The sequence below is a fragment of the Fusarium keratoplasticum genome, chromosome 13 (assembly GCF_025433545.1).
Source record: "Fusarium keratoplasticum isolate Fu6.1 chromosome 13, whole genome shotgun sequence".
Taxonomy (NCBI): Eukaryota; Fungi; Ascomycota; class Sordariomycetes; order Hypocreales; family Nectriaceae; genus Fusarium; species Fusarium keratoplasticum.
In genome coordinates, this window is record NC_070541.1 from 449,168 (window position 1) to 475,765 (window position 26,598).

General features: G+C 50.5%; 10 protein-coding genes and 1 pseudogene across 11 annotated transcripts, besides 1 other annotated feature; 6 read left to right on the plus strand and 5 right to left on the minus strand.

Moving 5' to 3' along the window:
* Positions 1 to 2,071: 2,071 nt before the first annotated feature.
* On the plus strand, positions 2,072 to 3,096 carry NCS57_01450400 (uncharacterized protein; the record flags this gene model as incomplete). The annotated part of the gene is made up of 3 exons (XM_053064106.1): positions 2,072 to 2,565; positions 2,625 to 2,903; positions 2,958 to 3,096. The coding sequence occupies exons 1-3, from the start codon at positions 2,090 to 2,092 to the stop codon at positions 3,094 to 3,096; spliced, it is 894 nt and encodes a 297-aa protein (XP_052906389.1). The 5' UTR covers positions 2,072 to 2,089.
* Positions 3,097 to 3,946: 850 nt separating this feature from the next.
* On the minus strand, positions 3,947 to 4,491 carry NCS57_01450500 (uncharacterized protein; the record flags this gene model as incomplete). Its single annotated transcript, XM_053064107.1, has 2 exons — positions 3,947 to 4,252; positions 4,306 to 4,491. The coding sequence occupies 2 exons, from the start codon at positions 4,489 to 4,491 to the stop codon at positions 3,947 to 3,949; spliced, it is 492 nt and encodes a 163-aa protein (XP_052906390.1).
* A 668-nt stretch (positions 4,492 to 5,159) lies between these two features.
* Positions 5,160 to 6,003, plus strand: NCS57_01450600 (PKS-ER domain-containing protein; the record flags this gene model as incomplete). Its single annotated transcript, XM_053064108.1, has 2 exons — positions 5,160 to 5,380; positions 5,448 to 6,003. The coding sequence occupies 2 exons, from the start codon at positions 5,160 to 5,162 to the stop codon at positions 6,001 to 6,003; spliced, it is 777 nt and encodes a 258-aa protein (XP_052906391.1).
* A 410-nt stretch (positions 6,004 to 6,413) lies between these two features.
* On the minus strand, positions 6,414 to 8,092 carry NCS57_01450700 (uncharacterized protein; the record flags this gene model as incomplete). The annotated part of the gene is made up of 8 exons (XM_053064109.1): positions 6,414 to 6,428; positions 6,550 to 6,845; positions 6,906 to 7,284; positions 7,400 to 7,577; positions 7,634 to 7,731; positions 7,796 to 7,861; positions 7,921 to 7,995; positions 8,057 to 8,092. The coding sequence occupies 8 exons, from the start codon at positions 8,090 to 8,092 to the stop codon at positions 6,414 to 6,416; spliced, it is 1,143 nt and encodes a 380-aa protein (XP_052906392.1).
* Positions 8,093 to 8,843: 751 nt separating this feature from the next.
* On the plus strand, positions 8,844 to 10,122 carry NCS57_01450800 (annotated as a pseudogene). The gene is made up of 3 exons: positions 8,844 to 9,235; positions 9,281 to 9,359; positions 9,646 to 10,122.
* Positions 8,844 to 10,122: a sequence feature.
* An 868-nt stretch (positions 10,123 to 10,990) lies between these two features.
* Positions 10,991 to 12,597, plus strand: NCS57_01450900 (DAO domain-containing protein; the record flags this gene model as incomplete). Its single annotated transcript, XM_053064110.1, has 3 exons — positions 10,991 to 11,003; positions 11,065 to 11,639; positions 11,698 to 12,597. The coding sequence occupies 3 exons, from the start codon at positions 10,991 to 10,993 to the stop codon at positions 12,595 to 12,597; spliced, it is 1,488 nt and encodes a 495-aa protein (XP_052906393.1).
* An 804-nt stretch (positions 12,598 to 13,401) lies between these two features.
* On the plus strand, positions 13,402 to 15,177 carry NCS57_01451000 (Carboxylic ester hydrolase; the record flags this gene model as incomplete). Its single annotated transcript, XM_053064111.1, has 2 exons — positions 13,402 to 13,595; positions 13,647 to 15,177. 2 exons carry the CDS (start codon positions 13,402 to 13,404, stop codon positions 15,175 to 15,177), a joined length of 1,725 nt encoding a protein of 574 aa, XP_052906394.1.
* Positions 15,178 to 15,205: 28 nt separating this feature from the next.
* NCS57_01451100 (uncharacterized protein) lies at positions 15,206 to 17,932 on the minus strand (the record flags this gene model as incomplete). The annotated part of the gene is made up of 6 exons (XM_053064112.1): positions 15,206 to 15,964; positions 16,014 to 16,279; positions 16,329 to 16,641; positions 17,124 to 17,420; positions 17,480 to 17,820; positions 17,884 to 17,932. 6 exons carry the CDS (start codon positions 17,930 to 17,932, stop codon positions 15,206 to 15,208), a joined length of 2,025 nt encoding a protein of 674 aa, XP_052906395.1.
* A 1,399-nt stretch (positions 17,933 to 19,331) lies between these two features.
* NCS57_01451200 (uncharacterized protein) lies at positions 19,332 to 21,330 on the plus strand (the record flags this gene model as incomplete). Its single annotated transcript, XM_053064113.1, has 8 exons — positions 19,332 to 19,401; positions 19,455 to 19,525; positions 19,578 to 19,648; positions 19,698 to 19,989; positions 20,038 to 20,109; positions 20,165 to 20,875; positions 20,929 to 21,033; positions 21,085 to 21,330. 8 exons carry the CDS (start codon positions 19,332 to 19,334, stop codon positions 21,328 to 21,330), a joined length of 1,638 nt encoding a protein of 545 aa, XP_052906396.1.
* Positions 21,331 to 21,712: 382 nt separating this feature from the next.
* Positions 21,713 to 23,777, minus strand: NCS57_01451300 (Zn(2)-C6 fungal-type domain-containing protein; the record flags this gene model as incomplete). The annotated part of the gene is made up of 5 exons (XM_053064114.1): positions 23,592 to 23,777; positions 23,381 to 23,484; positions 22,695 to 23,321; positions 21,930 to 22,641; positions 21,713 to 21,871 (listed from the first exon to the last, which is right to left on the minus strand). The coding sequence occupies exons 1-5, from the start codon at positions 23,685 to 23,687 to the stop codon at positions 21,713 to 21,715; spliced, it is 1,698 nt and encodes a 565-aa protein (XP_052906397.1). The 5' UTR covers positions 23,688 to 23,777.
* A 316-nt stretch (positions 23,778 to 24,093) lies between these two features.
* On the minus strand, positions 24,094 to 26,031 carry NCS57_01451400 (MFS domain-containing protein; the record flags this gene model as incomplete). Its single annotated transcript, XM_053064115.1, has 6 exons — positions 24,094 to 24,479; positions 24,537 to 24,782; positions 24,839 to 25,340; positions 25,405 to 25,565; positions 25,637 to 25,801; positions 25,866 to 26,031. The coding sequence occupies 6 exons, from the start codon at positions 26,029 to 26,031 to the stop codon at positions 24,094 to 24,096; spliced, it is 1,626 nt and encodes a 541-aa protein (XP_052906398.1).
* Positions 26,032 to 26,598: the final 567 nt, after the last annotated feature.

Genomic DNA, 26,598 nt, shown 5'->3' on the forward strand with positions numbered 1-26,598 from the left:
ATTGCGTCTCTGGCTGTTTGAAACATCCACTATACTCTTTCAAAGGCATCGCGTGTCGTGCAACATTCGCGGGAATAGCGCGTGCGAGCCCCCAACATACATACACCCTCTCTCGAGGATCGGTTGATGCATGGTTGCGGTTACCGATACCGAGATCCAGGAGGGCCTGTATTTGTTGAGAGAGGACGGGCTATCCGGAGATGCCTGGCTGCTTCAGAAGGCCTGTCCTTGCAGCTAACAGTGTGCTAGCCAGCTCTATTCACCCTCGTGCAATACATGTCAACCAGATTCATTTACATGAAAGCAATGTGAATATAGGGAGTCTACGTAATTTTCAACGTCCTTGAGTGTGAAGGAACGTTGTCTTGACCTTCAGTCTTTGCTGCTAGCTATCCGAGACAGTATCAAATGTAACAGGACGTCTGGAGATTTGGCACAGTAGCTTTTCTGATATTTTCAAACAAGGCAATAGCATCCACGACATCCTACATTTAATCCTTCGGAAACAAGAACTGGGACGCTAGACAGTAAATATAACCTTACGATTATGATTGGGATGCTGATAGCTCCTTTCTAGTTGAAATAGTCTGCCTAACTATGGCGTCTATCTTATATGCACCATGTGGGTATCCTAAAACGACAAATGAGTTTTCTATTTCCGGTTGTTCACTCCAAAGGGAAGAATACCTCAAGAATTGCTTGCATATCTCCAAATAGACGACCAAGCTTCGTACTTGGGCTGGTTCAGAAAGAGTCCTCCGGTGATAAGTGATATCGTCTTGTGAAGGATATTCGACATACTTTAGAGCACAGATTTCACAACTAGAGGAATTCAATTGTCGCCAAAGAACTTCCCAATGGAAGACGAGTAAGCACCGTTTTTCTCGCTTAATGGTCAGTTATTAGAGATATACTTCTGTAGTTCAAGTACCAACGCGAGCGCTGAGCAGAAAAGCTACGAAATGGTTACATGTTTCGCCCGGTAACCCAAGAACTATGTCCAACACGAGCCTGGATAGCCTTTGTCACTTGTGCGGGTTGAATGAGGTCTACTAATACTTGGCTAAGCCGGTTTAGAAGATTAACAGAGGGGGCCTGGCTGACTTGGCCTCTCAAGGCTCTACCACCCCTAAACATTCACGATGGAAGAGGCTACAAGGCCATGTTGTGGCATGTAGAGATATCGTCAATATAGAGCTAGGATGGCAAGCGTTGGCCACCGAAAATCCGAAGCCCTGCGTTGAGGGCCCAGGTTGTGGAGAGCAAGTGAAACGAGCTCTGGCACAGCAATGGTGTCTCTGTCAACACAAAACAAAGCATATGTACAGGAAAACAGTGTCGCTCTTTGATATGCACATGGCATTAATATTGGTGCTGTTGATTATTGGCTAGGATGAAGGCTTTCAATGTAGAGGGTATCAATATGCTGCCGTTTATGATATAATATTGCCCTGTGGCCAGGCTCGGAGATGAGCTATCCCTTTGTATGTTCGTCCGCTCGCGCCAAGATGCGCAAGCACGCCTCTAATGCAACTTACCCTGATAGCGGGACTTTTGTCGACGTGGCCCTTCAATACGAGCTACGACCACCAAAGTTGGGCTCCTCTTAGATAACACGTGTAGTGTCAAAAAAGACTCATTCGACCGGCATTATAAGACAGTCTCGCGTGACTGGCCGGATTAATCGCGGCGTCTTCTTAGCCCTGGACCTCGGTGACGACGGACACGTTTACCGCATTCGGTAGGTAATGCACAAGCTAGTTGGGTGTTTTGCGCCCAGTCACATGCTCTATTCTCGCTCCGTGCCTCAAACAAAGATAGATTGAGTCGAATAGAGCCATTTTTAAGCTTTCTGTCTTGCCTGATTCCATCAACACGACACGGCATGCATGGTGCTTGGAGTAGAAACTCGTCTTAGCATCCTTGTCATCTCCTATACTCGAACGGCGTATTACCTCGAATCGGAAGGATCCCTGCTGATCCCAATGCGACACCGCCGGTCAGAGCGAGCTACTTTATGCTGGCTTTGTCCGTGCTGTTCCAGTTTGACTTGTCCATTACAGGCACCTATCGTCTTCACCAGCTCATAATGTCTCTCCGGTCTCTTCCCTCGCAGCTCCTGACTGTCGCTCTGTGCCTGGGCGGCCTGTCATCCGGTCAAGCGACTGGCAAATTCGACCTCTTGACATACAACGTGGCCGGACTACCTCCCATTTTCAACAACAACGAGGTCCCAGGGGACAAGGGCACCAACGCCAACACTATCGGCTCTGTTCTTGCCAAGCAGGCATACGATGTAGTTCATATGCAGGAAGACTTCAACTATCATGCCTACATCTACAAAACCGACAACCATCCCCACCGCACTCCGACATCTGGGGGTGTTCCGTTCGGCGATGGCTTGAACACTGTCGCCAACTATAACTGGGCCAACTTTGCCCGGAAGAGGTGGAACAAATGCAACCTGAATTCTGGCGACTGCTTGACCCCCAAGGGATTCACCTATATGCGCATGACCATCGATGGTATCGAAGTTGACCTGTACAACCTCCACGCTGATGCCGGGTACGTCTACAGAAGGAAATATTTGGTGCCGTCCCTGTACTAACCTCTGGGTTGTTTAGGTCTGACAAGGGCGATATCGATGCCCGCTCTGCTGGCATTGACCAAATTCTTGCCTGGGTCAACTCCAACTCCAAGGGGAAGCCTGTCATCATTGCTGGTGATACCAATGATAGGTGGACCAACTCGGGACGCAGCATTAACAAGCTGACCGACGCCGGTTTTACCGACAGCTGGGTCCAGCTCATCCGAAGCGGCTCGTACCCCCAGGCTGGTGCTCCCGCAGATCCTTGCAAAGTGCCGGCAGCAGACAACAAGTGCGAGATTGTCGACAAAGTCTTGTAAGTTGTCGGTCTTTGAACATGACAAGTATATGTCCTAATAATGACCCTCAGCTACCGTTCGGGTGACTCAGTCAAGCTCACAGCCACTTCATTCAACTACGCATCCAAGGTTTTTGTTCAGCCTGATGGAAACATCTTGTCTGATCATAACCCTATTCATGTTGAGTTCTCCTGGTCATCCGGTGTTTAGAATAGAGGTGTTGGCCGGTTGCGTTTGGCCCAGTCCTTGACGCCACTTTCATCGCACACCTCTCTGCGACGGGGAGAAGGAGAAATGGACAGTGTACTAGGGCTACAGGAATAACTGAACTTGTCATGAGGAAGTGCTGTGGATTGATGATTTGAGTAATGTATAAAAGGTATAAGTTGAGCATCAAGTACATAGTCTTTACTCAGGACGGCAACCTCAAGTATCAGACGATAGAAATCTATGAACTTTTAGTCATCTCGGCCAACAATGAATAGGGAGATTGTGATTCGGGGGGGTTGAGGTACTGTGCGGTGAGGTTTCACCTGCCAAGCCGCCGAATCTTCTCATCACAGGACTGACTGGTAGTTGGATATGTCGGTGAAGCTACATCATGCCAACCACACCGATAGCCCAGGAAGTTAGCATCTTATTTTCAGGCTCCTCAAGAGTGGTTGTAGTTGAGAGCTCAACTACCACTGTAAGTAGTAGACATCACGTCCCAACATGATATTAGGCAACCTTGGTATGAACCGATTCTCATCAACCAGAAGCTGCCACCTAGCATTTGAAACACCAGGCTCATGTCTTCGGCGAGTACTCAATAGTTGATATCTGCCCAACGCGTATCAAGTTTCTTTTAAAGCAGATGAGCCGGGTCTCTAGTGTACGTTATAACGAGAGGAGATCCAACGAACAAATCGACAACATGAACGCGACTTGTCATAGGAAAATACATTAAACAGTTGAACAAAGGTGGGTGTAGTGGAGTTCCTAATGCTGTTTTACCAATAGTTAGACAGAATGACGCTCTTTAGGTACCCAGAGCTCTCCTTCTCCTCTTTAGCTCCCTTTACTCATGGAGATACTTGACCTCCTTTCCAGGATTCGGCTCCTGAACCAAGCCTAGCTGCTGAAGAGCAGTGAGAGCACTCTCCTCGCCAGTCTCATCCACAATGAGGCCATCCTTGAGGGTGAAGATGGTTGTGCCGGAGAAATAGATTTTCTTTCCCGTATTCGGGCGTTCCAACGCACCGACCGCAAGGTCGTCAAAAGCACCTCCAGTGTGAGTGCCGCCTCCGATCCAACGCCCGACCACATAAGGCCCGCTTGCGATCAAGGGATGTTGGTAGGCATGGAATGAGATGTCGGGAAATGCCTGTCGTGGCCATGTCAGCGGTTAGGTAGCCAATACCGCATGTATCTTCTTACCTCCTTGAACTCTGAGAGCATCTTCTTAGCATTCTCCTTTCCATATCGAGGACCGTGCATCGGGTAGTTGATAACGAAGTTATCAGCGCAAAGCTTATCGACGATATCGGGGTTGCCTTTGCCCCAAAACTCGGCGAAGTACTCCCCGATGACCTCGAGATTCTTTGTCTCTTCTTGAGTAGGCATCGTGTTGGTGGTTAAAGATGGTTGTACGTAAAAGCTTTGCTCTGGGACGATGATAAGTTGTTACGAATTTCGTTGGAAGAGATTGTTTGGTATCGAGAGGCATACTCTGGTTCTTATACCATTATTGGCGAGGAATAAAGTAGTAGCAACGAGTCCACCTCAGAGATACACGTCAACCTGTTGATCGTATAGGTTGCTAAAGAATTGTCCAATCGGTAACAAACATTATCCAGCCAAAGTTTTGATGACCAACTCCATGTCTCCTGCTTTCGTCATTGGACACTTCTGAAGCAAAATCTAACTTCTGTAGGACTCGGGGTCCCCAGGTACAGTACGGCAAATGCTTGGCGTGATCGACGAGTGCGCTACTGTATGATTGGCTACTTCAAAAGCAATATGGAGAAATGTGCCGAGAAGTGGCGCGACGAGATTCTACAATTGGTTAGTTTGAAGGCAATGTCTTAGCAGACAGTCGATTACAGATGTCAATGAGAAATATGGCGTACAGTCCTATGCCATCATTGGTCACAGTGAAAGCAACTCGCAGCGTTGTTGAATCATGTATAGCCTCTCATTAATAGCCATGAACTGCAAGCTGGCTGACTTGGGCCAATACTTACGCCAATCCTCAATAATATCCCTTCTTTTTCCTGTTACCCCTAACACTCATGTCTTCGATCAACGTTTATCGTGGTACCCCAGGTGGAAAGGCTCAGGAGGGCACGATTGCCTGGCCTGGTCCTCCAAAAGCCCATCAAGTGACTGTTCGCGTCACTCATTCCGGCCTGTGTGGTACCGACGAACACTACAAGTCGCAAGACATGGTTCTTGGTCACGAGGTAGTTGGAATCGTCGAGGCAATTGGCGGCTCTGTCAAAATTCTCAAGGTGTAAGTGACATGGGAGCAATCCAACTGCAGCCTTGCTTCCGCGCTGACGTCTCCTATCTCAAACCAGTGGAGATCGGGTTGGCTGGGGATACTGTCAAGGTAGCTGCCTCAATTGCGAGTCTTGTCATCAAGGTCAAGAGCTCTACTGCGAACAACGACAGTTCTATGGCTTTGACGAATTTGATCAGGGCTCATTCGCGACTCATGCGACTTGGAACGAGCATTTCCTCTTCCGCATCCCGGAAAGCATCCCCTCCGCCGAAGCAGCTCCCTTGATGCGCGCTGGTGCAGCCGTCTATTCCGCTCTACGCAGTGCAGGAGTCCAGTGGCATCACCGAGTAGGTGTTCTCGGTCTCGGAGGACTGGGTCACCTCGCTGTTCAGTGCGCCGCCAAGATGGGATGTCATGTTACGGTTTATTCGCACTCATCCAGTAAAGAAGAGGCAGCACGAAAGCTGGGAGCATCAGACTTCCAAGTCATGGGTAGCGATTCTCGCCCTGGCCGCACCGTTGACTGTCTGCTCCTTGCCGGTGCTCAACAACCAGACTGGTCTACGGTTCTGCCACTGGTTCGGCGAGGTGGCGTCATCAGCGCCACGACTGTAGATTCATCCGAGCTATGATGCCCATACGGGGAGATTCTGATGAACGCTATCCGGATACAAGGAAGTCTACCTGCCGCCCCAAACGTCCAACGCGAGATGCTCAGCTTTTCGGCGCTCCACAAAATACAGCCAATCATCGAGGCCTTCTCATTTAGTGAAGACGGCATCAATGAGGCTATGTCGAAGCTTCGTCAGGGCAGGATGAGATACCGGGGTGTTCTAGCAATAGAAGCTTAATTGGAGTTGACGGTTCGTCGCTTGTAGCTGCAAACACAAGCGGTAATGTGACAAGGATCTAAGCGCTGGGTTCGATAGATGGTGAACATTCAAGGTTCCACTTTAGTGGGATAATGTCTCTCCGACTACGCTGGGCGCATATTTCAAAGATCAATAGATACAGAGAGGAAGAATATATGAGTGACAGAAGTCTAGCCGTCTCTGAACTTGGGGGGTCAGTAGGTGTTGGACGCTCAAGGCGCCATGTTCTCCATATTCGAAACAAGCACACATGCACTGAGCGACGAAATGTATTAATACGTAAGCCTCGAATCGGCCTTTGGGTACCTTTCTAGCTCTCTCTTGCTTAGAAGCAACAGTCTCCTTCAAAGAAGGGATAACAGCAACATCCTCCGACGCAGCCTCAATAGTAGCATCCTCGGAAGAAGGGATAATGACATCATCTTCCTTTCCGTAGCTGGTAGCAGTGCTCTTAAAGCCACAGATATAAACCAGAATACACATAGCACAACCTTGAAGACCGAAATTCCTGGCAACTTCATACTCAAAAGGTGGCAGAACCGAGTCAACCCCAAAGGCAATACAGGTGCCACCCGCGAGACAGGCTTTCAATAAGCCAGAGCCTAGACGTTTCACGATAGTTAGCGCTTAGAAAAATGGCAAATATTCGAGTGTTTTCTTACATCTGGCCAAGAGGTGAGGTGGATTCGACAACGCGTCAACCGCCCACTGGATGAAGATCCAGTATAATTGATGCAACATGCCTTGGAAGAGGTAAATCACAATGAAGGAGGTGAAGTCGGCATCTGTCCAGCCCCATCCGGGGCCGTCACTTAGACGGGGTGCCTGATGGGCCTGAAGCCATACGAGCTCTCCAACCCAGTCTCCGACCACGAGGCAAGTGAGGAAGATACACACGGAAAAGCCTCTGGTCCGGCGGCTCAAACGCTTGCTATCCAAAATGGGCTGCATAGCAGCTGCCGTGATCCACTGGACACTCCAGACTATGATGTTGTTGAAAGCACGGGTGCGGACGTTGAAGTAGTGCGCGTTGATGGATGGCTAAGAAGCCAGCGGAACCTGAATCGCGAGCATAGTAGGGACCATCAACATGATCTACAGTGACTGTTAGCTCATGAAGCAGACTACCAAGGGTTATCATCTTGAAGGTCCTTACCTTTATGTCTTTGAACAGCTCTGCAATGCCTTTCAGCTCCCCCCAAACGGTTCCCGACTCAAAGAGGGCGATACCAGACCCATACGAACGACGCAGCTCCTTCGGGTCTGTGATAAATAAGAGGCCTGTGAATGTTGGAAGGGCTGTGATGACAATGAAAGTTGCATATACCGCACTGCTTTTCAAGGACGGTTAGCTGGGTCGACAATATGGAGTAGACATGGAAATACGTACGATACACCTCCCGTGGTTTGGTTCCCATTGACAATTCCAAAGGTTATGAGCGCGCCAACTGTCAAGCTAAAAGCAGGCATGAACTGTTGAATCGAGCTCTATGATGAGGGCTAGTTAATCTGCTGCTTCTTGTCCAAGCAAGAATGAATGATTTGAACCTACATAGAGCATCTTACGAGACTCGATGGGGTAGCTGGTCTGAATCCAGACAGTACCTGGAAGTAGAATCTAGAAAAAGCAGTTTCAGCATCACAACAGGGGCCTGCGAGAGATGTGGCGAGCCCTACACCTGCGCCTAGTCCCAGCCAGAAGCCTCCAAAGTAAACAAAACCGGTCTCGTTTGTGGAATCGTAGTGCCAAAGCTGCCATGGCCTAAAGTCAGTAATCGGGAACTCTGACAAAGCAGTCGAGGGTTCTGGTTACCGAGCCGACGTCAACCGGGTATCCCAAGGTACCCATCTTCAGTTGGCAAATCACCATTAGCAAATGCTACATACTGTCAACATGTGAAGGATTCCTCACCGCCATTGCCCACTTTGGCCCAATCTTGTTGATCACGACGCCGCCAAACAGCCCGGTGAATGCAAAGACAGCAAAGAGGATGCACTGAGCCGCGTGTTAGTGATCCGCCCACTCTGTTTGGTTGGCCATCAGTCGCGTCAAGGGGCAAGACGAACGTTGGTTGTCGAAGCGACCTGTTGCGAACTTGGTTTTTCTCCTCCTGCTCCGAGTCCATTGAGTGCAAAGTAGAGACCGACATCGCAAAAGAGGTTGAAGCCTGACAGGAGATTCTGTGTGGAGGGGTGGGTAAGCCAGATCTCCGACTTAACCACCCCTTCACCTCTAGGGAATGATGAAGCTGCCACCGGGAATCTTGGGTGGGAATGGGAGTCGATGATTCCCTTCTTCCACAATGGAAGTTCCGACAGTTGGGTGATGTAGCATGACAGTATCATCTGTTGGGCAATGCAACGTGCTTACGAAAGCAGGTCGAAACCTTTCACCAGCTTGGGAACGAACCATATGTTCCCGAGGTGCATGGCACAAATGACTCTGGGAGCACGGGTGCGTTTCGCCATTGGTCGTTTCAATCTCTTCAGTTCCTATAACTGACCAGTGAGGCTGGGCCCATAGGGGCTATTACGTTCAAGGGACCCAGAAACCCGACAACCTGACCATCAGCTTTCACTGCCACTGCATCCGAGTTTTGATCGACATGGTTGCAGGTGAATGGCAGGCAGTCGTTGTCGAAGTAAATGACCCGCGAACGAACAAGACACAAAAGACCAGCGCTTCCAAGGAAATTATCGTTTCTGCGGGAACATATAACACGCCAGTTATTCTCGTGCACTCAGTCATCGAACCAAAAGAGCACCTGAGTCAGTTCCACGTCCCTGTCAAGCAGCATTTGCCGGGGGTGACATACGAGCATTCACTTTCCGATGATCCTCGTCGCCCTTTCTTGCAAGAGTTTTTCAGATTCGTCAATATCACAATAGATAACTACATTACTTTCGACGATGAAACAAGAGTGGATGAGATACGCTCGGGCGTAAACTCATTTGCAGACTTTTTACTGGACAACTTCTTTCTTCCACCTTGGTAATCCCCAGAGCGTCCCAAGAGATTATGCTCATTCTATTCTAGTCAAGGCTTCTGCTACCAAGACGCCACAACCCTCACCAGCGGGATCCTCTCAAGCCCCAAGCAGATATTCTACGCTAGAGTCTAGGGAACGAGTGGCCTCACTGAGGCGGGATTATCTCATTCGCGATCGGCATCGTTGCGTAATTTCTCGCAACTTTGGCCTCGATGAAGCCAACAGACATTTCGAGAACAGCGGAGACGATTTAGCCTTAGATGACAAAGGAAACCCTAATAGACCAAAACCCTGATTCATTTGCCGAGCTTGAGGTTGCGCATATACTCCCTCACTCATTGAACACTTTGACAGCAAACCCGGAGCTAATAAGTCAACTTGGAACTCGAGAGCTCAAGCTAACATGAAACAGAGCAAGTCCAAAGCCATAGCTCTGGACATACTCGACATGTTTGACAACGGCATCATCCATCTGATCGGCGGCCCAGACATCGATCGCCCTTTAAATGCTCTCACTCTACGGATCGGCCTCCATCGACAGTTTGGAAATTTCAAGATCTTTTTCGAAGACATGCCCGAGCCCACGCACCAGCCTCACACCTACCGTATTGACTCCACCCAAAGCCGGGGGTTGAGAAAGACCATGTTCCCTATGACCCGTCAGCTTCACCTGACCCCAGAACGGACTATTGACCCCCCGCACCCTCGACTTCTTGCCGTTCATCGCGCAATTTGTCACATCTTGCAGCTCAGTGCGGCTGGGAGTTGCATTGACAGGATACTTCGGGACATGGACGATGGGGTTGTAGAAGCTGACGGTTCAACTCATCTGGCTAGCTTGGTGCGTCTGAAGCTGGATGGTTGGTGGGGTGGCACTGTTGTTGGGTAGTCAACAATAGGTTGACAAATGTTGTCGATGGTAGTAAGTTATTGAGTGAATTGAGTAGGCAAACAGGCTGACTTGTGTCTAGTACACCATACATAGGTTCGCTTGAATCTCGACCCATCCTATCTCGGTTCAAGTCAGGATATCCCCACTGACTCGCCGCCCGAGCAATGGAGACATGGGAATCCATCCACACCGATATGGACTGCAAGATTATACTCGCCATCTTGTATATGCTGTCGACATAACAGCTAGATTTGCCGGAACACATTGATCAATACTCGAGGTCAAAGCTGTACCGGAAGCGGCCTTCTAAGCCGGCGATTTGACACTGGCGACCGAAACAGACCAATGTGCCATCCTCAAACACTGGTCCGTATCGACCAACTTTGCAGGGGTTCGAACTCCAATCCAAGTCCAAGCCATCATTCGCCAACACTATCAACGTGTTACGTATCATGCAGGCCGCCAGTCCTCCCCGACCTCGGTAATTTCCTCGTCCGCTTCAACGGTGGCAGGACAAGTTGAGACCTTATTGGCAGCTTCTCGGTGAAGCTCCTTTCTTCTATACGCCTACAGGAGAACGCCTCGAGATTCAAGCTTACCCACTCCGTGCAACGCACAGCTTGAAGTTCCTCTCGCCCGGCCATCTCCGGCCCCGGCCCCACTGACAATCATCTCCACAGTCGGACCTGTCAACTCAAGCTATGCCTATCTAGGCATCTACAGCCGCGCCCTCCAGGCGACTTATTGCTTTCCCTGAGTTCATTCATATCTTGTGCTGAAGAGTGAGTTAAATATGTAGGACGAATTATTGTCGTCGTTTCTTGAGCAACGCTTCACCAAGACCATCTCGTCGAGAACGCCCATCATGTCACAAGCAGGTAAATGCTATCCTCGAAGACTCATCCTTTTCTTGAGTCAATCCCCAAGCTAACAACAAAGGCTTCATACACGACGCCGTCAAGCTCATCACTTGTCGCCCAGGCCTGCCAAGTGCAAATCCGACCGTCCCAACATGGCAGCAACCGCCGCATCCAACAATCTCCAACGCACAATCCGAGACCTTACCTCGAGAATCTGAAATCGTCATTATTGGGTCTGGAATCACCGGGATTGCGGTGGCACATTGCCTCTTGAACCACCCAAAAGCTTCAGGTCTTCAGGTGACCATGTTAGAAGCACGCGGGTCCGTTAGCGGCGCGACAGGCCGAAACGGTGGCCACCTCGTCTCAGATAGCGATTCTCTATTTCCAGCTCTTGTCAAGGCGGTCGGCCTTGAACTCGCCGTGGAGACTGTACGCTTCAGCGAGGCAAACATTCGGCGTCTGAGGGAGCTTGTGGACCAACTCGACCTTGAGGATCGTCAGGCTACCGAGTTTCGCAACGTGACGACAAGCACGGCTTTTGAAGACCGAGAATCGTTTGACAAGGCTGTTGAAGCTGTTCGCCAGCTTATCAAGGCTTACCCCAACGGCGACCTTAAGTACAAGGTATCTAAACAGGAAGACGCCACCAAGGTACGCAACGAGGCATATGCCGTGGGGTTTTTTTCGTTGCTGACTCCTTCGTCATTAGACTTTTGGCTATGGGCAAGTTGTTGGCGTCATCGAGCAACATGGAGTCGCAGCTTTGTGGCCTTATAGGCTGCTGACTACAATTCTTGCATCATTGAAGAGAGATTTCCCTGATCGCTTTCATCTCGAGACATATACTCCGGTTCAGTCGATCAATTACCACGATCGTGCGTCCCAGACATACCCCTACACTCTTCACACTCCACGGGGATCCCTTGTGGCTAAGAAAATCATTCACTGTACGAACGGATACTCCGCCAACCTGATTCCCAACCTCGCTGGGAAGCTTTACCCTATGAGAGGCACGATGTCTACTCATAGTATGGGACCTTCATTTCCCAACCGTGGGGGGAAGGTATCCTGGGCACATGTCTCAAAAGGCTCTTACGGCGCAGAGACGGGGCATATTCATCTTGGTTTATTCTATGCCCAGCAAAACGCGAAATCAGGCGTCATGTTTCTCGGTGGAGAGTCACAGAAACTAGCCACCTTGATTTCAAGCGACGACTCGATGGCTGCCGACGATGCACGCGAAACCCTTTGTTCGGTCGTTCCACGTATCTGGAAAGACACCTCTCCCCATCCATTAGAGGTATGGTCTGGAATCATGGGGTTTACCACAGACGGCATGCCCCTTGTCGGTAAGCTTCCACCAAGTCTGTCAGGTCGGATGGGAAATGGGGAGTGGTTGGCTGCAGGTTTCAACGGCCATGGCATGGACAAGTGCTGGCTTAGCGGAGAAGCAATCGCTAGAATGGTTCTTGGAGAAACAGCACGTGGATTTCCCAGGGCGTATCTACTAAGTGACCGAAGGGTTGAGTCTTGGACCCCTGAGAAGGCTGCCGAGACGTTGATGGATCACATCATGTTGGGTGGTGCCCCTCCCTCGAGCCATCTCTAGTAGGTACTGTAAAATGTAGACGCGTGGAATTGAAAGCATTGCCTTGTTTGAATCCGGACTATTGAAGAACTTCAAGTCCGTAAAGTCCCCGCTGTATTGTAATCCCCGATCTGTTATTGTGCTGTTCTTCCAACCGTCAGCCACGGCGCGGTTGTAAAGCTTATTGACTTGCCGTGTTATTGCCGGTGCTTGGGATGCTCTGCAGTCCCCCCCACGCCTCTTGCGGCTTTTGACCAACAACTTCCTAGAGAGCACGGCCAAGGCCGGCCAGGGCAGAAGAATGAATGAACCTTGCCCCTCTTTCGTGACAAACAATACCATGTTGTTCCATATCCAAGATGATGACTTGATTAATCCAGTTGACCCTTGATCGGCACTCCGGTATCCTCGGCCACCGAGAGGGACCGCATCTGGCAGTTCGGCTCGGCATGTATGCACCACATCGGCCTCTCCCGTACTACGTAGAATGATAACTCCCGGTTTCACGGTCACCTACGGCCCCAATACCTCTCGGGTGCCAGGAGAGAATCACTAGGGGCGTTATCAATTCCCCACTCGATGTGGTTATCCAGCACGCGGGGTTGAATTAGTTAGTTGCGCGCTCTTCTGCATGCCAGTTCTGGACTAGTCAGCATCTTGGTCCAGGTGGGCCATGGCAGCCTATCGGGGCTCGAGATGGCCAGACACTTCATGAGATGGATAAATACACATGTGCAAGCCCTTCAAGTCTTCAGCCCAACTCATTCACTGCACCGATACATCCCGAGCTCTTTCTTATATCCAAGTCTCTCCTCAATCTCAGATATGCCGGCCAGCAGAACACCTACCGGCAAGACTCGATTGCCTGTCGATGGCCTTGGAGTGGTCGAAGGGCTCAATTTCACCCAGGGTGTGCATCAGTTCTGTGGCATTCCTTACGCTTCCCTACCCAAACGTTGGACACGCTCCCAACTCAAGGACTCGTGGCCAAATGACTTTCATGACGGAACAAAGCTCGGGTATTGCTATCCCATAGTCTCATACGAAAACAAACACTGACTCTTGCCCAGGTGTAACGCACCCAATCCTCCAGAGTACAACGGAAGCGACCCTCTTGTACCAGTTGATATCGCACCTCATTTTGAGGAGCCGCCCGAGGACGAACTCAATTGTCTTGTTATGAACATCACCACCCCGTCCATGGACCCTGGCACGAAACTCCCTGTCATGGTATACATCCACGGGGGCTCTTTGCTCTTTGGAGGTGCCAACAAGGGTGTTTTCGACAGCGTCAACTTTGTGACCCACGCCGTTGCTCGCAACACTCCCGTCGTCTCCGTCAACTTCAACTACCGCGTCGGCCTTGGAGGGTTCCTCGCTTCATCCGCCATCAAAACTGATCTAGAGCGTGATGGATACCAAGGTTTCGGCAATTTCGGCCTCTACGATCAACAAGTTTTGCTCCACTGGGTGAACCGCTATATCGCCTCGTTCGGTGGCGATCCAGACAACGTTACTATTTACGGAGAGTCTGCTGGAGGCATAAGTGTTTCTCATCACATTGTCGCCCGAGATCCAGCTCCATTCCACCGAGCCATTGCCATGTCAGGCCATCTGAACACCATCCCCACTTGGCCATTGGGTCACCACGAGAAACATTACCGGGCGCTACTTGAGTACTTGGGAATTGATCCAGACTCTCCTTCTTCACTTGAACAACTTCGAAGCGTTCCTGAGCATGTAGTAGCCAAGGCGACGATACCGGTAGAGGGACACTTGAATGCTACCGGAAACCCATGTGATGACGGTGTTTTCCACGCGGCCAAACCGTCCTTCAACACCATCGCTTCACCACCTGCATGGCTCAAATCATACATGGTTGGAGACACTGCTGATGAAGGCATGCTCTTTACTGAGGCCTTCTGTGATGAAGACTTTGGCTCCATCAGAAGTCAAATGATGGGCTGGCTTAGCACAGAAGCAACTGATACTATACTTGCGTTATATGGCGTTACACCCGGACTTGAGCAAGAAGAGCTCGCGAAGCGCATGGAGGACATGTCTGCTGACGCGATATTCAAGTCACACAACTGGGTCGCGGCTCATCGTTCGAAAATTCCGCAGACATTTGGTTATCATTTTGACCAAGTGTGCACACACGAGGGCATGTTCAAGGGACAGGCATACCATGCCTTGGATCTCTTATACTTGTTCCTGAACTTCGATGAGCATCTGACCGAAGGCCAACGGAAACTCGCAAGGAATATGGCCGATCATTTTATCGACTTTGCTCACGGTAAAGACCCGTGGGCTCGCATGAGTGAAGGTGCACGGTGGATGCGGTACGGACCGGATGAGACTTGCAAGACAGTCACTGAGACCAAAGATGACAAGGTACGCAAGTACTCACGCATGCAGAAGATCATGGACATGGGTGTCTATCAGGAATTTACTCTGGCGGTTGATTGGATTGCGGGAGAGAGGGACAAGATGGGTACGTTCCCACGGAATCATGATGGAGCTGAGTGCAAGCCAAGAGAGATGGAGGCTTTTACTACCCTGAAGGGCGAGACTGGAAGACAGGAGGCCATTCCAGCTTAGACTAGGTTACTTCAGGTTTTATCGTCAACTAGTACAAGTGTATTTCAACATTCATCTCCGCCGCAATCTCTGTGGCCAGCTTCAATTTTGACTGTTCATCCCCTCCACTGCCCTTTCCCCATACCTGTGTCACAATATTCAGGGTTTCTGTAACTGGCCTCTCTTGTCCATTCTCACAGAGGTGTTGGAATGCTGTTCGGGAAAGCCTCCGCTCCCAGGCATTGTCCGCCAAGAGACCGGCGATGAACAGGGGATACAGGGCGGCTCTAGCAAGAGGCCGCCGGCAAGTAAATGCCCCTGAGTCAAATATGGCCTGAATCGATGCAAACACCTTCATCCGCAACACCTCAGTTCTGGGCTTGCTCGTTGGTGAGGAACTTGGGTCCTGGGCTTCCCCGATAAGCGCTCGGTTGTGAAGTATCCCAGCGTTCCGGAAAGCTTCCCATAGGTGCATCTGGATAAGTTCATCGCCCAATTCACCTGGCCACATTAGCAGCCTGTCCTCTGCCTCGGGAGACCCCAGGTCAGCGAACAGGGTCATGAGTGTGTACGGTAGGCCAGATGTCTGTTCAACGCCGGATTGCTTGCTGGGGCCCACGTGTAACTTCCACAGGTTGAGGGACACAGTGATTCTGTTTAATGTAAAACATGGAATGTCAAGGAGACCAATCACCTCGATGAGGTGATTTGTGAGGGGAGGTCGTTGAGTTTTGTGTAGGAGGTCTCTATGTTGAAGAACTCCGTGTAATCCTTCCAACAGAGGTGTCCAGATGTACAGAGAGTTTATCTACTTCCATTAGCCACATTTTTTGTCTATGAGCTACTCCAAAACTCACGCTAACACTGCAAAGCAGGACTCCTGTAGCCAATGTTTCATCCAGATCCAGCTTCTCGGGAGTATTGAGGTCGTTGAAATAATGTGAAAGGGCCGATTGCATGTAAATCGGGGTCGCATGTATCATGCCTGGATCCAGGCTCGCCTGATAAGCTAGACACACATGGCGAAGAGAAATGTTACTATCGCAAAGAGGTATGATGTCGGAGTGAACGAAGCTGTGCTGCCCACCTCGCCCGCTGAGGGTTTTCCAGCCTTTAGAACTGACTAGCAAGCAGGGTTAGCAATATCAGGGCGAAATGATAGAGAAACTCACAATCGTCCATCAGTCTTTGAGACACTTCATTATCCGGTAGGGCTCCGTTGCTGCAGGGATCATCGAGTTGGTACTGGAGGAACAAGAGATCCAACTGATCAGGGGATGAAACACTGCCCGGGTCGGCTATCTCCAAGTCAGAGTCAGGCGGTGCCTCGGCAATGGCCTCTGCTTCTTCGCGCTGTCTAGCCTTCTTCTGAAGGCGTGGTTTACGGATAGGATTCAACACAACCCCTGCCATTGGTGGTGCAGGGTCAGGGTTCGAAGGGCCCCATGTCAGTCTCGTCTGGTACCCTTCGCAGGCTATCCCAGCCTGGGCGCACCTATTGCACACTGGTCGCACCTCGTCACATTTCTTATGTCTTCTCTTACAAGTCCAGCAGCTGTGGGGGACGAATGAATGATGAGCGAGGTATTTCGAAAGGCTTGAGATGGTGCGCTTACCCATGCCGCGATCGTCGAATCATTGATGCCTTGTTGATCAAGGAGGTTGCCTCTTAAATGGAATGACTCCTTTGGTTAGTGATGATGCCAATTGAGACAAAGCGGGGATCCGTCGATGCCCATCCCTGATGCGGAAGTTCGATTTATAAGTAACTAACGGGGCACCCCCTCTTATCGGGGATGACCTCGGCACGACCGTCGGTAGGTTTGTCGGACTGGTTCAGGCGCCAGTCTTTGACCCGTCACAATAGCAGATAGAGCCTGAGACAGTTTAGGTTGACATATTTATGATTCAATGAGGAAAAGATAATGTCTACTTATTTACAGTCCAAGGCTTGCCTTGTCTCTCACCATGTAATACAGAGTCGTGGAGGACTGATTTGCCCCATGGGACAGTGTCTTCTCCTCCAACAGTTTAAATCCATACTTCTCATAAAAGGGAATGTTTTTCTCGTTGGTGCATTCCAAGAAACAGGGGGACTTTCCCAGCCGATCCACAACCCAACTCATAATAGCACCACCGACACCCATTCCTTGAGTGTCTGGTTTGACCGCAGCGATCTCTAGGTAGTAGAGCGAGTTTGGGGGATATCTACCCTTAATCGTCTTTGCAGATGCATAGTGGCCATCCATCATGATGCCGATTCGCTGAGAGAGAAAGAAGAGAATGTCAGTCTCTTCCAATTGCCTTGGATTGGTCATCTCACCTTTTCGTCTGTAAATGGTTCTCTCGGTTTGATCCAATATTGATCCCATAAGACCCTCAAATAGGCCGGCCACCATAACGGATTTAACCACCGGCGTTGTGGCAGAGGGGGGAATAAAAAGCAAACCCCAACACTAGAGGGTGCTTTCCCCTCGGTAACCGCTTCCATGCCAATCCCACGGACAGTGTATTCTCGAACTCGGGCTTCCTGCCATCGCTGTAGGGGAGGCTCAAGACTCCCCCAGCCAGGGTCGGTTGGGCAACGATAGAGCCAAGTAATCAGAGGGTCGGTGGCGAAAGAAAGGCTGAGTGTTTGCGCCGCAGCTGAAACGGATGTCGAGTCTGTAGGCCACGTTAGTAAGGAGAGCTTGAGATCAGAAAAACTGCACATGTGTCGTGACATACCAAGGCCCAACGGCCGCATGTGAATCGTGGGTCGAACTGCTGTTGCCATGCTGAAGACGGAGACTGCTACTGATGGTCCAAGATGCACTATAAAAGAAATACCTATTGCAGAGTACACTCTTCCTCTGCTGAGTTAAATATGGCTTATCGATGCGGAACCTGTGAAATCCGAGTCATGGTAAGAACGGACTGTATACGACGGACCCATTCACGGCCCCCATGATGAAAAGAAAAATGGGGCCGGTCCGCGGCGCTTTCATCCCCTGATCAGCGCGGCACCAGCTTCCGTAAGAGGAAAGGTGAATGCTAAGAGGACGCTATCGCCGACGGACAGGGATTCGCGCCTTGTGCGGGTGTTGTCAGTGGGTGGCAATCGAGGACCAGGGCCTCCAAGAGTGGTTCAAAATCTAGTTGTGAATGGCCAATTGATCCCCGGCGCACCCTGTCCCGGGCAACGAGACTTACTTAGATATGCCTGTAATGAGAGAACCATGCTTGGAGATTGCTTATCATCTGGTGGCCAATGCAACGCACGACCGACCGGGTGCGATTTTCGAGAATATCCGAGGTGCAGACCGGCATGGACTGGAGTATGACCAGCCCTCTCAGATACCGTTCGAACACCAGAGTAGAAGACTTCACCGTCGCGAACACCAGTATTATTGACTAAGCTAAGAAGATGCACTACAAAATAGGACAATATGCTGTATTTGTTAGGTCTGACTAACCAGAATTCGGGATGGGCGTCACGCACTCATGCAGGGTAGGGGTCTTTCCAGAACTGGATCAGGTGTGGAGTTTGAGTCTAGAGATTTGAAGATATGGTCGATACATAAATCAAGGTTGAATACTTGACTCCTGTGAAACGAGAGACCCCAGGTAATGCCAAATGGGCCGCATAATTGAATTGACAGCCTTGTGGTCAATGGCACTTTGAAGGTGCTTCAGTCATTCTCCTTTCGGTGGGCACTATGGATGATGATGTCTGCGTGGGCAGGCAGAGCGGCTTCATGTTGCCTCTCAAAAGCTTGCTAGACCTTAATTGGATGCCTTCGGGACGCAATATTTGTGCCAAGTGATCTAAATTCATGTCCCGCACACCTCCTTTGAATACAACTTCACCCTCGGCTCCGTTCCGTTTCCACTGATTGCCGAACCCATCCTCCCCCCGCTTTCCCCGCGTTTTGGCACTTCAAATGACCGGGAGGCTCAAGTGTGTTGCGATAACGCTAACCTCATCAAGTAGGCGGAGCCGTCCTGATGAACCCCTTGCTGGCCACTTATCGGCCATCCTTTCCAGAGATATCAAGACTCAAGCATTGTGATAGCCACATACATAAGAGTCCGAGAGCTTTGATCACTCAAACTGCCATGAGCACTCTCCAACTCGTGTCTCTTTTAAGAGAACCACCATCACCTACACCGCTCGACCTTGCTGCATCTTCAAGATGACTCGGCCCGTTCAACCTCCACCTCCAGAGTTTACCACGCCTCCGGGCACCGTTCGTGTGATCCGAGGTTAGTCTCATGAGCCTCCAAGTATTGAGTTTTCAACTGATATCTCGGAACAGAAGATGGCCGTTTCGAGACCTCAGAGCTGGTACTGCAGCCGACCCCGTCCTCCGATCCCAACGATCCATTGGTACTGCTCTCATTTACGACACGTGCTATCATACGTTGACCTCTACCCCTAGAACTGGAGTCGCGGTCGTAAACTGGCCAACTTTGTCCCTGCCCTCGCCATCACAGCAATAATCTTTACACAGTAAGTGGCTTGTTTCATCCTTGGGCGATGTTGACTGAGCATCTTCGAGGACGTCCCTCCCCATCCTCTTCTGGGTTCTCTGGATCCCTGAGTTCGGGTGGACCTATGGCCAACTAAACGCTGCCTCGGCCGTCAACTACGTCGGAACGGCCGTGGGCTGCATCCTGTTTATCCCGCCAGCGGTCAAGTACGGCCGACGGTCCATGTACATTCTCTCCACCGCCATCATTCTCGCCATGGCAGTCTGGTCGGCCTGCTTGAGCAGCCTTCCTGAGTTGTTCATCTCACAGCTGTTGTTTGGTCTTGCCAACGCTACCAATGAGACAATTGTCGAAATGACGGTAATAAGATGGCGCGACTTGTCTATTTCTTTGACTAACAACAGTCAGGTTGCGGATATGTACTTTGTGCACCAGCGTGCAACCGCCAATGGTCTTTACATGGTCATGGTGATGATAGGAGTTCGTACTCACTGTTCATTTAGCAATGGGACCTGAGCTAACTAAGTGGACTCAGAGTTTTCTAAGCCAAATCATCGCCGGATACATGTCGGCCGACGGCAACTGGAGGCTATGCTACTGGGTCCTCTTTGCATTCGAGGCCGTACTGTTCATCTACTTCTGCTTGTTTTTCGAGGAAACCAAGTATATCCCTTGCATCGAGGCTAGACGCCCAGAGACGGCAAAAGTCAAACCAACTTCAAGCAGCAACAAAGACAAGGGGTCAGCATGCAAGAACCATGAGGCAGGCCAAGGCTCGCCCATCATGCCTCAAGTCTCAGACGCTGGGACTCATCGTATCGACCCCAGCATCCCCCTGCTCACTTGGCGACAGCGAATGCGCCTCGTCACGAAAACGGATCAGAGCCTGTTGAGCATTGCGTGGCAATCGGTTGTCATCATGTACCGATTCCCAGCAGTCATGTACACGGCCCTCACGTACGCTTTCACCGTTGGTTGGATCACAGCCCAAGCTTCGCTCATCTCGATTGTGTTTACGCAACCGCCCTATAACTTTGGTACCGTTGGCGTTGGCAACATGAACCTGGGCATCTTTGTCGGTTGTATCCTGGGGTCGATATATGCTGCGCTTTCTGATCGGACTGTGATTTGGTTTGCGCGAAGAAACTATGGCTATTATGAGCCTGAGATGCGCCTTCAGCTTAATCACCTCCCTGCTCTCTGTCTGGGTGGTGGATTCATCATGTTTGGGGTGACAGCGACCAAGGTACATCATACCCCCTCGATTTCTTCTCTCTTGTACCAGTGCTGATGACACAGGGCATGCATTGGATCTTTCCTAGTGTCGGAAGTGCCATATTTGGTTTCGGGATTGGTGGTCTCGGTGACGTCGCTCTTTGCGTCTTAATCGATAGCTACGAAGCTGTGAGTGTCCCTTATCTCCTAATGCCATGCGTCGGTGCTGATTCGCTTTAGGTAACTGGCGAGGCTTTCATTGGAGTAGCTTTCATTCGGAACTGCTTCAGCATCGCTATCTCCTTCGCCACGGTCCCGTGGCTGGATGCCCAAGGCTTACAGAACATGTGTATTGTAATGGGTGTTTTGGCTATGGTAACGGGCTTTCTTCACATCCCCTTGCTCATGTGGGGGAAGAAGATTCGCGAGAGGACGGCTGAAAGTTACGAGAAGTTGATCAAAGAAAGGGAAGGTTCTCATCTTTGAAGGGCATTGTGGATTCAGTCTGCTCACAGCTCGGGGAGGAACAACTAAATGACGTTGAAATAGATTGTAACATAGGATGAATCTGGAAAACATCCAAGTCCCTTCAGATTGCGCGACATGGGGGAGGTTGTGAATTATGACAGTGCCTCGGTAGACCGTGTGTGCAGCCTTTCTCGCAAATAAGGGACTAACCTAACGTCACCTTGAGTTTGAATGGGCCTGGGCAGTTTTAAAAAACCGCGACTGCTTTCATGTGCTAGGTAGTGTCCCTCCTGGCGACTGGGTTGCTGATCTTGGAGATGGCAAGCGCATATAGTCAGTATATAGCCACCAAGCTACAAGAAACATCCGTTTCAGTATAAATGGCTAACGAAAGCATGAGTCAGTTCTTGACCACTAAATAATCTATCTCAATCAAGACACTAAGTGCTTTGTCGAGACATTGGCGACCGACGAAGCTGTTGATAAAGTTAAAGTTGGGGTCTTTAGGGTTGCCATCAGGGTACAGGAACGTCGATGCCACCTGTCGTAGCTTAACAATCTATCGTAATATCAGCTTACACTCTAAAAATGATTCAAGTGTGTAGAGAAACTCTTACCATAGATTGGCCATTTGACTCCAAATCAGCACCAGAGAGGCATGTCAGGACACCTACCAACATTTCTCCTATTGATGCCTTGATGGACCATAGATGTGCGCTGACTGCTTCATCAATTGGTACATAATAACCCTCACCCTCTCTTGCCAGTTCCCGAGATCGATTTTGCCATCTATCCAAGCAGACTTCTAGCATCACGGACTGCAGATAGATTGCAGTCATGTAGAGATTTGCCGACATGGAATGGAATGGATGATTTTGTTGGAAGACCGCTGTTGGGTGGTCATCTGAGTGTCGTGCTTCTCCACCACCTAGTGGTAGGCTGAGGGGCTCAGGGAGTTGATCCACGACAGTGTTGAGCCTCTGAATGACTTGGAGAAGCGAATCAAGCATTGGAAACGCTGATAGGATCTCTATTTGATTCGAGTATGATTCAACCCTGGGTAAAACGCGAGCGGCGACCCCACCATGTGAGAGAATATGAGGTGCTGAGGTGCTTGGGAAGAACTCATCCAAGTGATCCAAGACAGAAAGGTAGAGCTTCACAAGTGCGACATACCCAGAGATCAGAGGTGTGCCCCCAGCAGAGTGAGCACTCTCGCCGCAGAGCTGCTCATCGCTAAGCTCTTTGGGCAGCAGAAACTCCCAATCTGTCTGCCGTGGACAAAAATGAAGACCATATGGGGGAATCAAGTCGTTGACTCGGCTATGCCTGGTTCTTTTCAGTCAGAATGTAGCAGATACGGTTTCACGGAGCGAACTTACACCTGAGCAATAAAGAGCAGCCAGAAGACACGCTTGCGCAGCTCAATGTCGACAATGTCCAACCCTCTGTATGCATCACGCTTGTATAGCTCCAGGTCGCGGCAGCACGGGACCGCTTCATTGAGCCATACATAGCCTGCGTGGTTTCTTCCGGCGTAGAGAAAGGCGACCGCTGTTAGAATTGTGACCCTAAGCCTTTCAAAGGAAGGCTTATCTTGCCATGACGGCAGTGTTGCCATGTAACTACAGGTGATGAGATGAGAGGCCCTCTCGACGACCTGCGCCGCATTGTGATAGCCCACAATGCCATAACTAGAGAGGTTTCGAGGCAGTGAGGCAACGGTGATGGCACAAAGAGCCACACAGAGGCGAAAAAAGGCCGGGTCAGTTTCCAAGTCGCGACTTGCGAGCTGAGCCTTGAACCGTGGTAGGTGTATGAAAGGGACGAGAGGGTAGACCCGGGAAAGAAAGTCATCGATGACAGTAAGAAATACGGGCTCAGGGAGAAAATGAGCTATACCAATCGGTCCAATTGGTAGTGGTAGTGGTAGTGGCAACGGTTGTTGGTCAGGATGCGACAATGGTGACAAAGAGAGAGCGGCGCGCTGTTTTGCTTCTGCAATATGCCTAGGTAGGGTCAATGAGTCAATCAATTCAACTCGGACAGGGCGATTGGATGGACATACCGGCTCGGAGGTCCTCGAGGCTTACGGCTTGTCAAAAAGGTACAGGGCACATCGTGTCGAAGGCATCGAAGACAAGCAGCTGAAGAATTGGCAGGGAACAAGCACTGTACGAGATGAAGGATGAAGGTCAGCATGTAAGACAAGGAAGGACCATGCCCAAGGTCTCTAAGAGCCCCTGAGAGGGGACGAAGTTAGTGCGTGACCTGCTTACCTGTATTCGCCGACTGCGGCACACATCACAGGCCCGTCGTGCAATCTTGCGGGTCTTGCCCGCTGCTCGACGTTCTATCGCCTCCTTTCTGGGCATGATAGACTGATCTATACTCTCTGTAGGGAACTGGTCAATGGTAGAAGATGGCGTGAGAGAAGAGGAGACAAAGAGCGGAGTGAACCCAGTTAGCAGGTCATCAGTTCCTCCAACTGCCAAGCCCTGTAGCCGAGGACTAAAAAAGCGCCATTTGGTGGCCCCGCTCCGTCTTCGGCTCAGGTGTGAGACGACTGCGAAATAGTTGGGGTTTGGTAATTAAACGGGTATTCAGGGAGACCAGAGTTTCTATTCTCATGGTTGACATGGACACGATACAAAGCAGAGAGTAAGATGACTATCTAAGGCATCTGTCATTGAGACAACATCGAATCAGCGCCCCAATTATGTGTCAAACTTGCACCCTGCAGCTTGGTGTAGAGAATTTATGTATTGTCCCCGCGTTTGATTAGTGAACGTGCTCAACCTCGGTATTCCCGGCTTCTTCCGCCTTGTCATTGGTCACCGTAATTAGGCTGGTCGTCTTGAACTTCCTTGCAGGGATGTTCCGGCTCCAGAGCTCATCGATTTCAATGTAGGTTCGGTTCTTGGTCTCGGGAACCATGAAGAAGATGAAGACGCAACACGCTGCAAGCGTTCCACCAAAGATGAAGGCAATCTTACCTCCGAGATTGCCCTCGTCCGGGTTGATGGCGTAAGGTAGACTGAAGGACCAGATGCAACCGCTCAAGCCATTCATCATGGTGGCGATGGCTTGCGTGGGAGCACGGAGCCTGGTTGTGGCCGCCTCAGCCGTGATGGGCCAAGCAACGGCACCGAGAGTTGCCTGGTAGCCTGCAACACACGGTTCAGTCAGCATCCCCAACCTGTCGCCTCTCGGGTCAGACTTACAGAACGACCAGACGGCCATGAATACCACCTGGGCCCAGATTGCACCCGAGGCCTTGATCAGAGACAGGATTGCGATAAGGAACAGCGTCACCGTCAGGATGATGGAGCCGTAGAGTGCTGTTCCTCGACGTCCGAAATAGTCGACAAAGAACCAACCAACAATATTGCCGACAACCATCACGCCAGCGAGGCCAACCGTGGTATCGAAAGACACATCCGCAGCCATACCTGCCAACTGAAAGTAATCTTTGGGATGGTGGATCAGCATAACTTGTTCGTTCTGCGCAGAGGGATCGACTTACAGCTCATGTAACCAACAACCCACGCAGGGCCTGAGGCATTCTGGATGAAGAACATGCCAGCCGCTACTAGAGTTCGCTTCCAGTTGTCTCTGTTGAAGCATTCGGCAAAAGAGCCCTGGGCTTCGTTGTCCTGGTTCAGTCGTCCTAGGGAGTCGTGGATCTCGGCCAAGTGCCCATCCAAGTCGTACGAGGAGTCGTGCAGCTTGGCCAGATTATGTCGCGCCTTGTCCTCGCGTCCATGGGCAACCAGCCAGTATGGGGACTCGGGAAAGAAGGGCAGGAAAATGAGGGCGACGCCTGCAAAGCCCCATTGCGTCGCGAACATGACCTTGTAAGTTCGGTCGTCGGTGTAGGTGCTGGTCGATTCGCGCATAACGGCATAGCCGAGCAACTGTCCGAGGACGATGGAGAAGTTCATTCCGGCAGAGACGGAACCGCGAATGACGAGAGGAGCCATTTCGGAGGCATAAGGAGGCGCAGCGGTTGTGAAGGCACCCATCGGCTGGAGGATTCCACTAGTTAGCGAGAACACATCCGAAACGATGGAAATTGAGTGTAGCACATACGATACCAGTCAGAATTTTCCCACCAAAGAACATGGCAAGGTCCTTGGCAAAGTACTGTAGAAATGCACCGGCAATAGACAAGAGAAATGCTACCAGGATCACAGGTTGACGACCATAGCGATTGATGGCGAGACCCGAGGCAAAGGCGCCAAAGATCAAGCCTAGAGTTAGAAGGATCAGCCTCTGAAGACCAGAGATGGGAATAGACCAGGCAAAATATTGTAGAGCGTACCGAATGATGTAGCTGCTTGGAATCCAAGTTGCCAGTTGGCATCAATGACCCAATCTCCGTTGTATGGCGTTCCGTAATCCCTCCGAAACTGGGCAATAGAGATGACAATGGCACCGGCCAAGCCGTCATAGCCCCATGTGATGCAAAGGAAGAACATGTACATGCCTGTTCATGTCAATGTTAGACACTGGCGACATCCACATGCCACAGCAACGGTACGCCGACTTACACCAAACCAACGACCATTTGTTCTCTTTGATGGCCTGGATCTTTGTCAAGCTGTGCTGGCGGTGCTCAAAACGAGCGGCCGGTGATGATGTCTCAAGGACAGCGGGAAGGTCGTCTTCTGTCGCATTTTGAACATGCGCAGGGTATGCTTCCTTGTCGTCCGACATGTTGGAGGATGCAAGTTGGATATTAATAGCTGAACTGTTGGATGCCAGTTGGTCTAAATGGAAAAGATCGGCTGTTGATATTCATCGAGTCTGAAGACGACCAGATTTATATATTTTAAACACCGGCCTTCAGAACCAACTCCGGATTGCGGTCCGCCACATGGTTTTCTTCCCCACGGGGTCACTAATCATCTTCTGGTATCCCTGCAAACCTTGATCAATGGCACAATGCAAGTGCCAAGGGTGCTCTCATGGATGAGAGGCCTGCACTTGACGCTAGCGGAGAAACCTCAGGAGAATCCTAATGCTCACGTGGCTGGTGGGGAGGAGCTGAATATGGAGTCCGGGGGCTAGCGTCGGGGTCGGGTCCTGAAGTAGAGGCCAGGGTAACTCCGAGGATTCTCCCATCATGGACGAGCATGTTGGAACATGGCAAGATATAGAAGACAAGACAATTCTCGCATCAATTCTTCTTGTTCCAATGAGTAGATCTGACGCTGGTCAACAATTCCCTTTCTACTGTCTCTGCTGGGCGAGTTTGCACCTGTTATCATTATCCATCTTCCT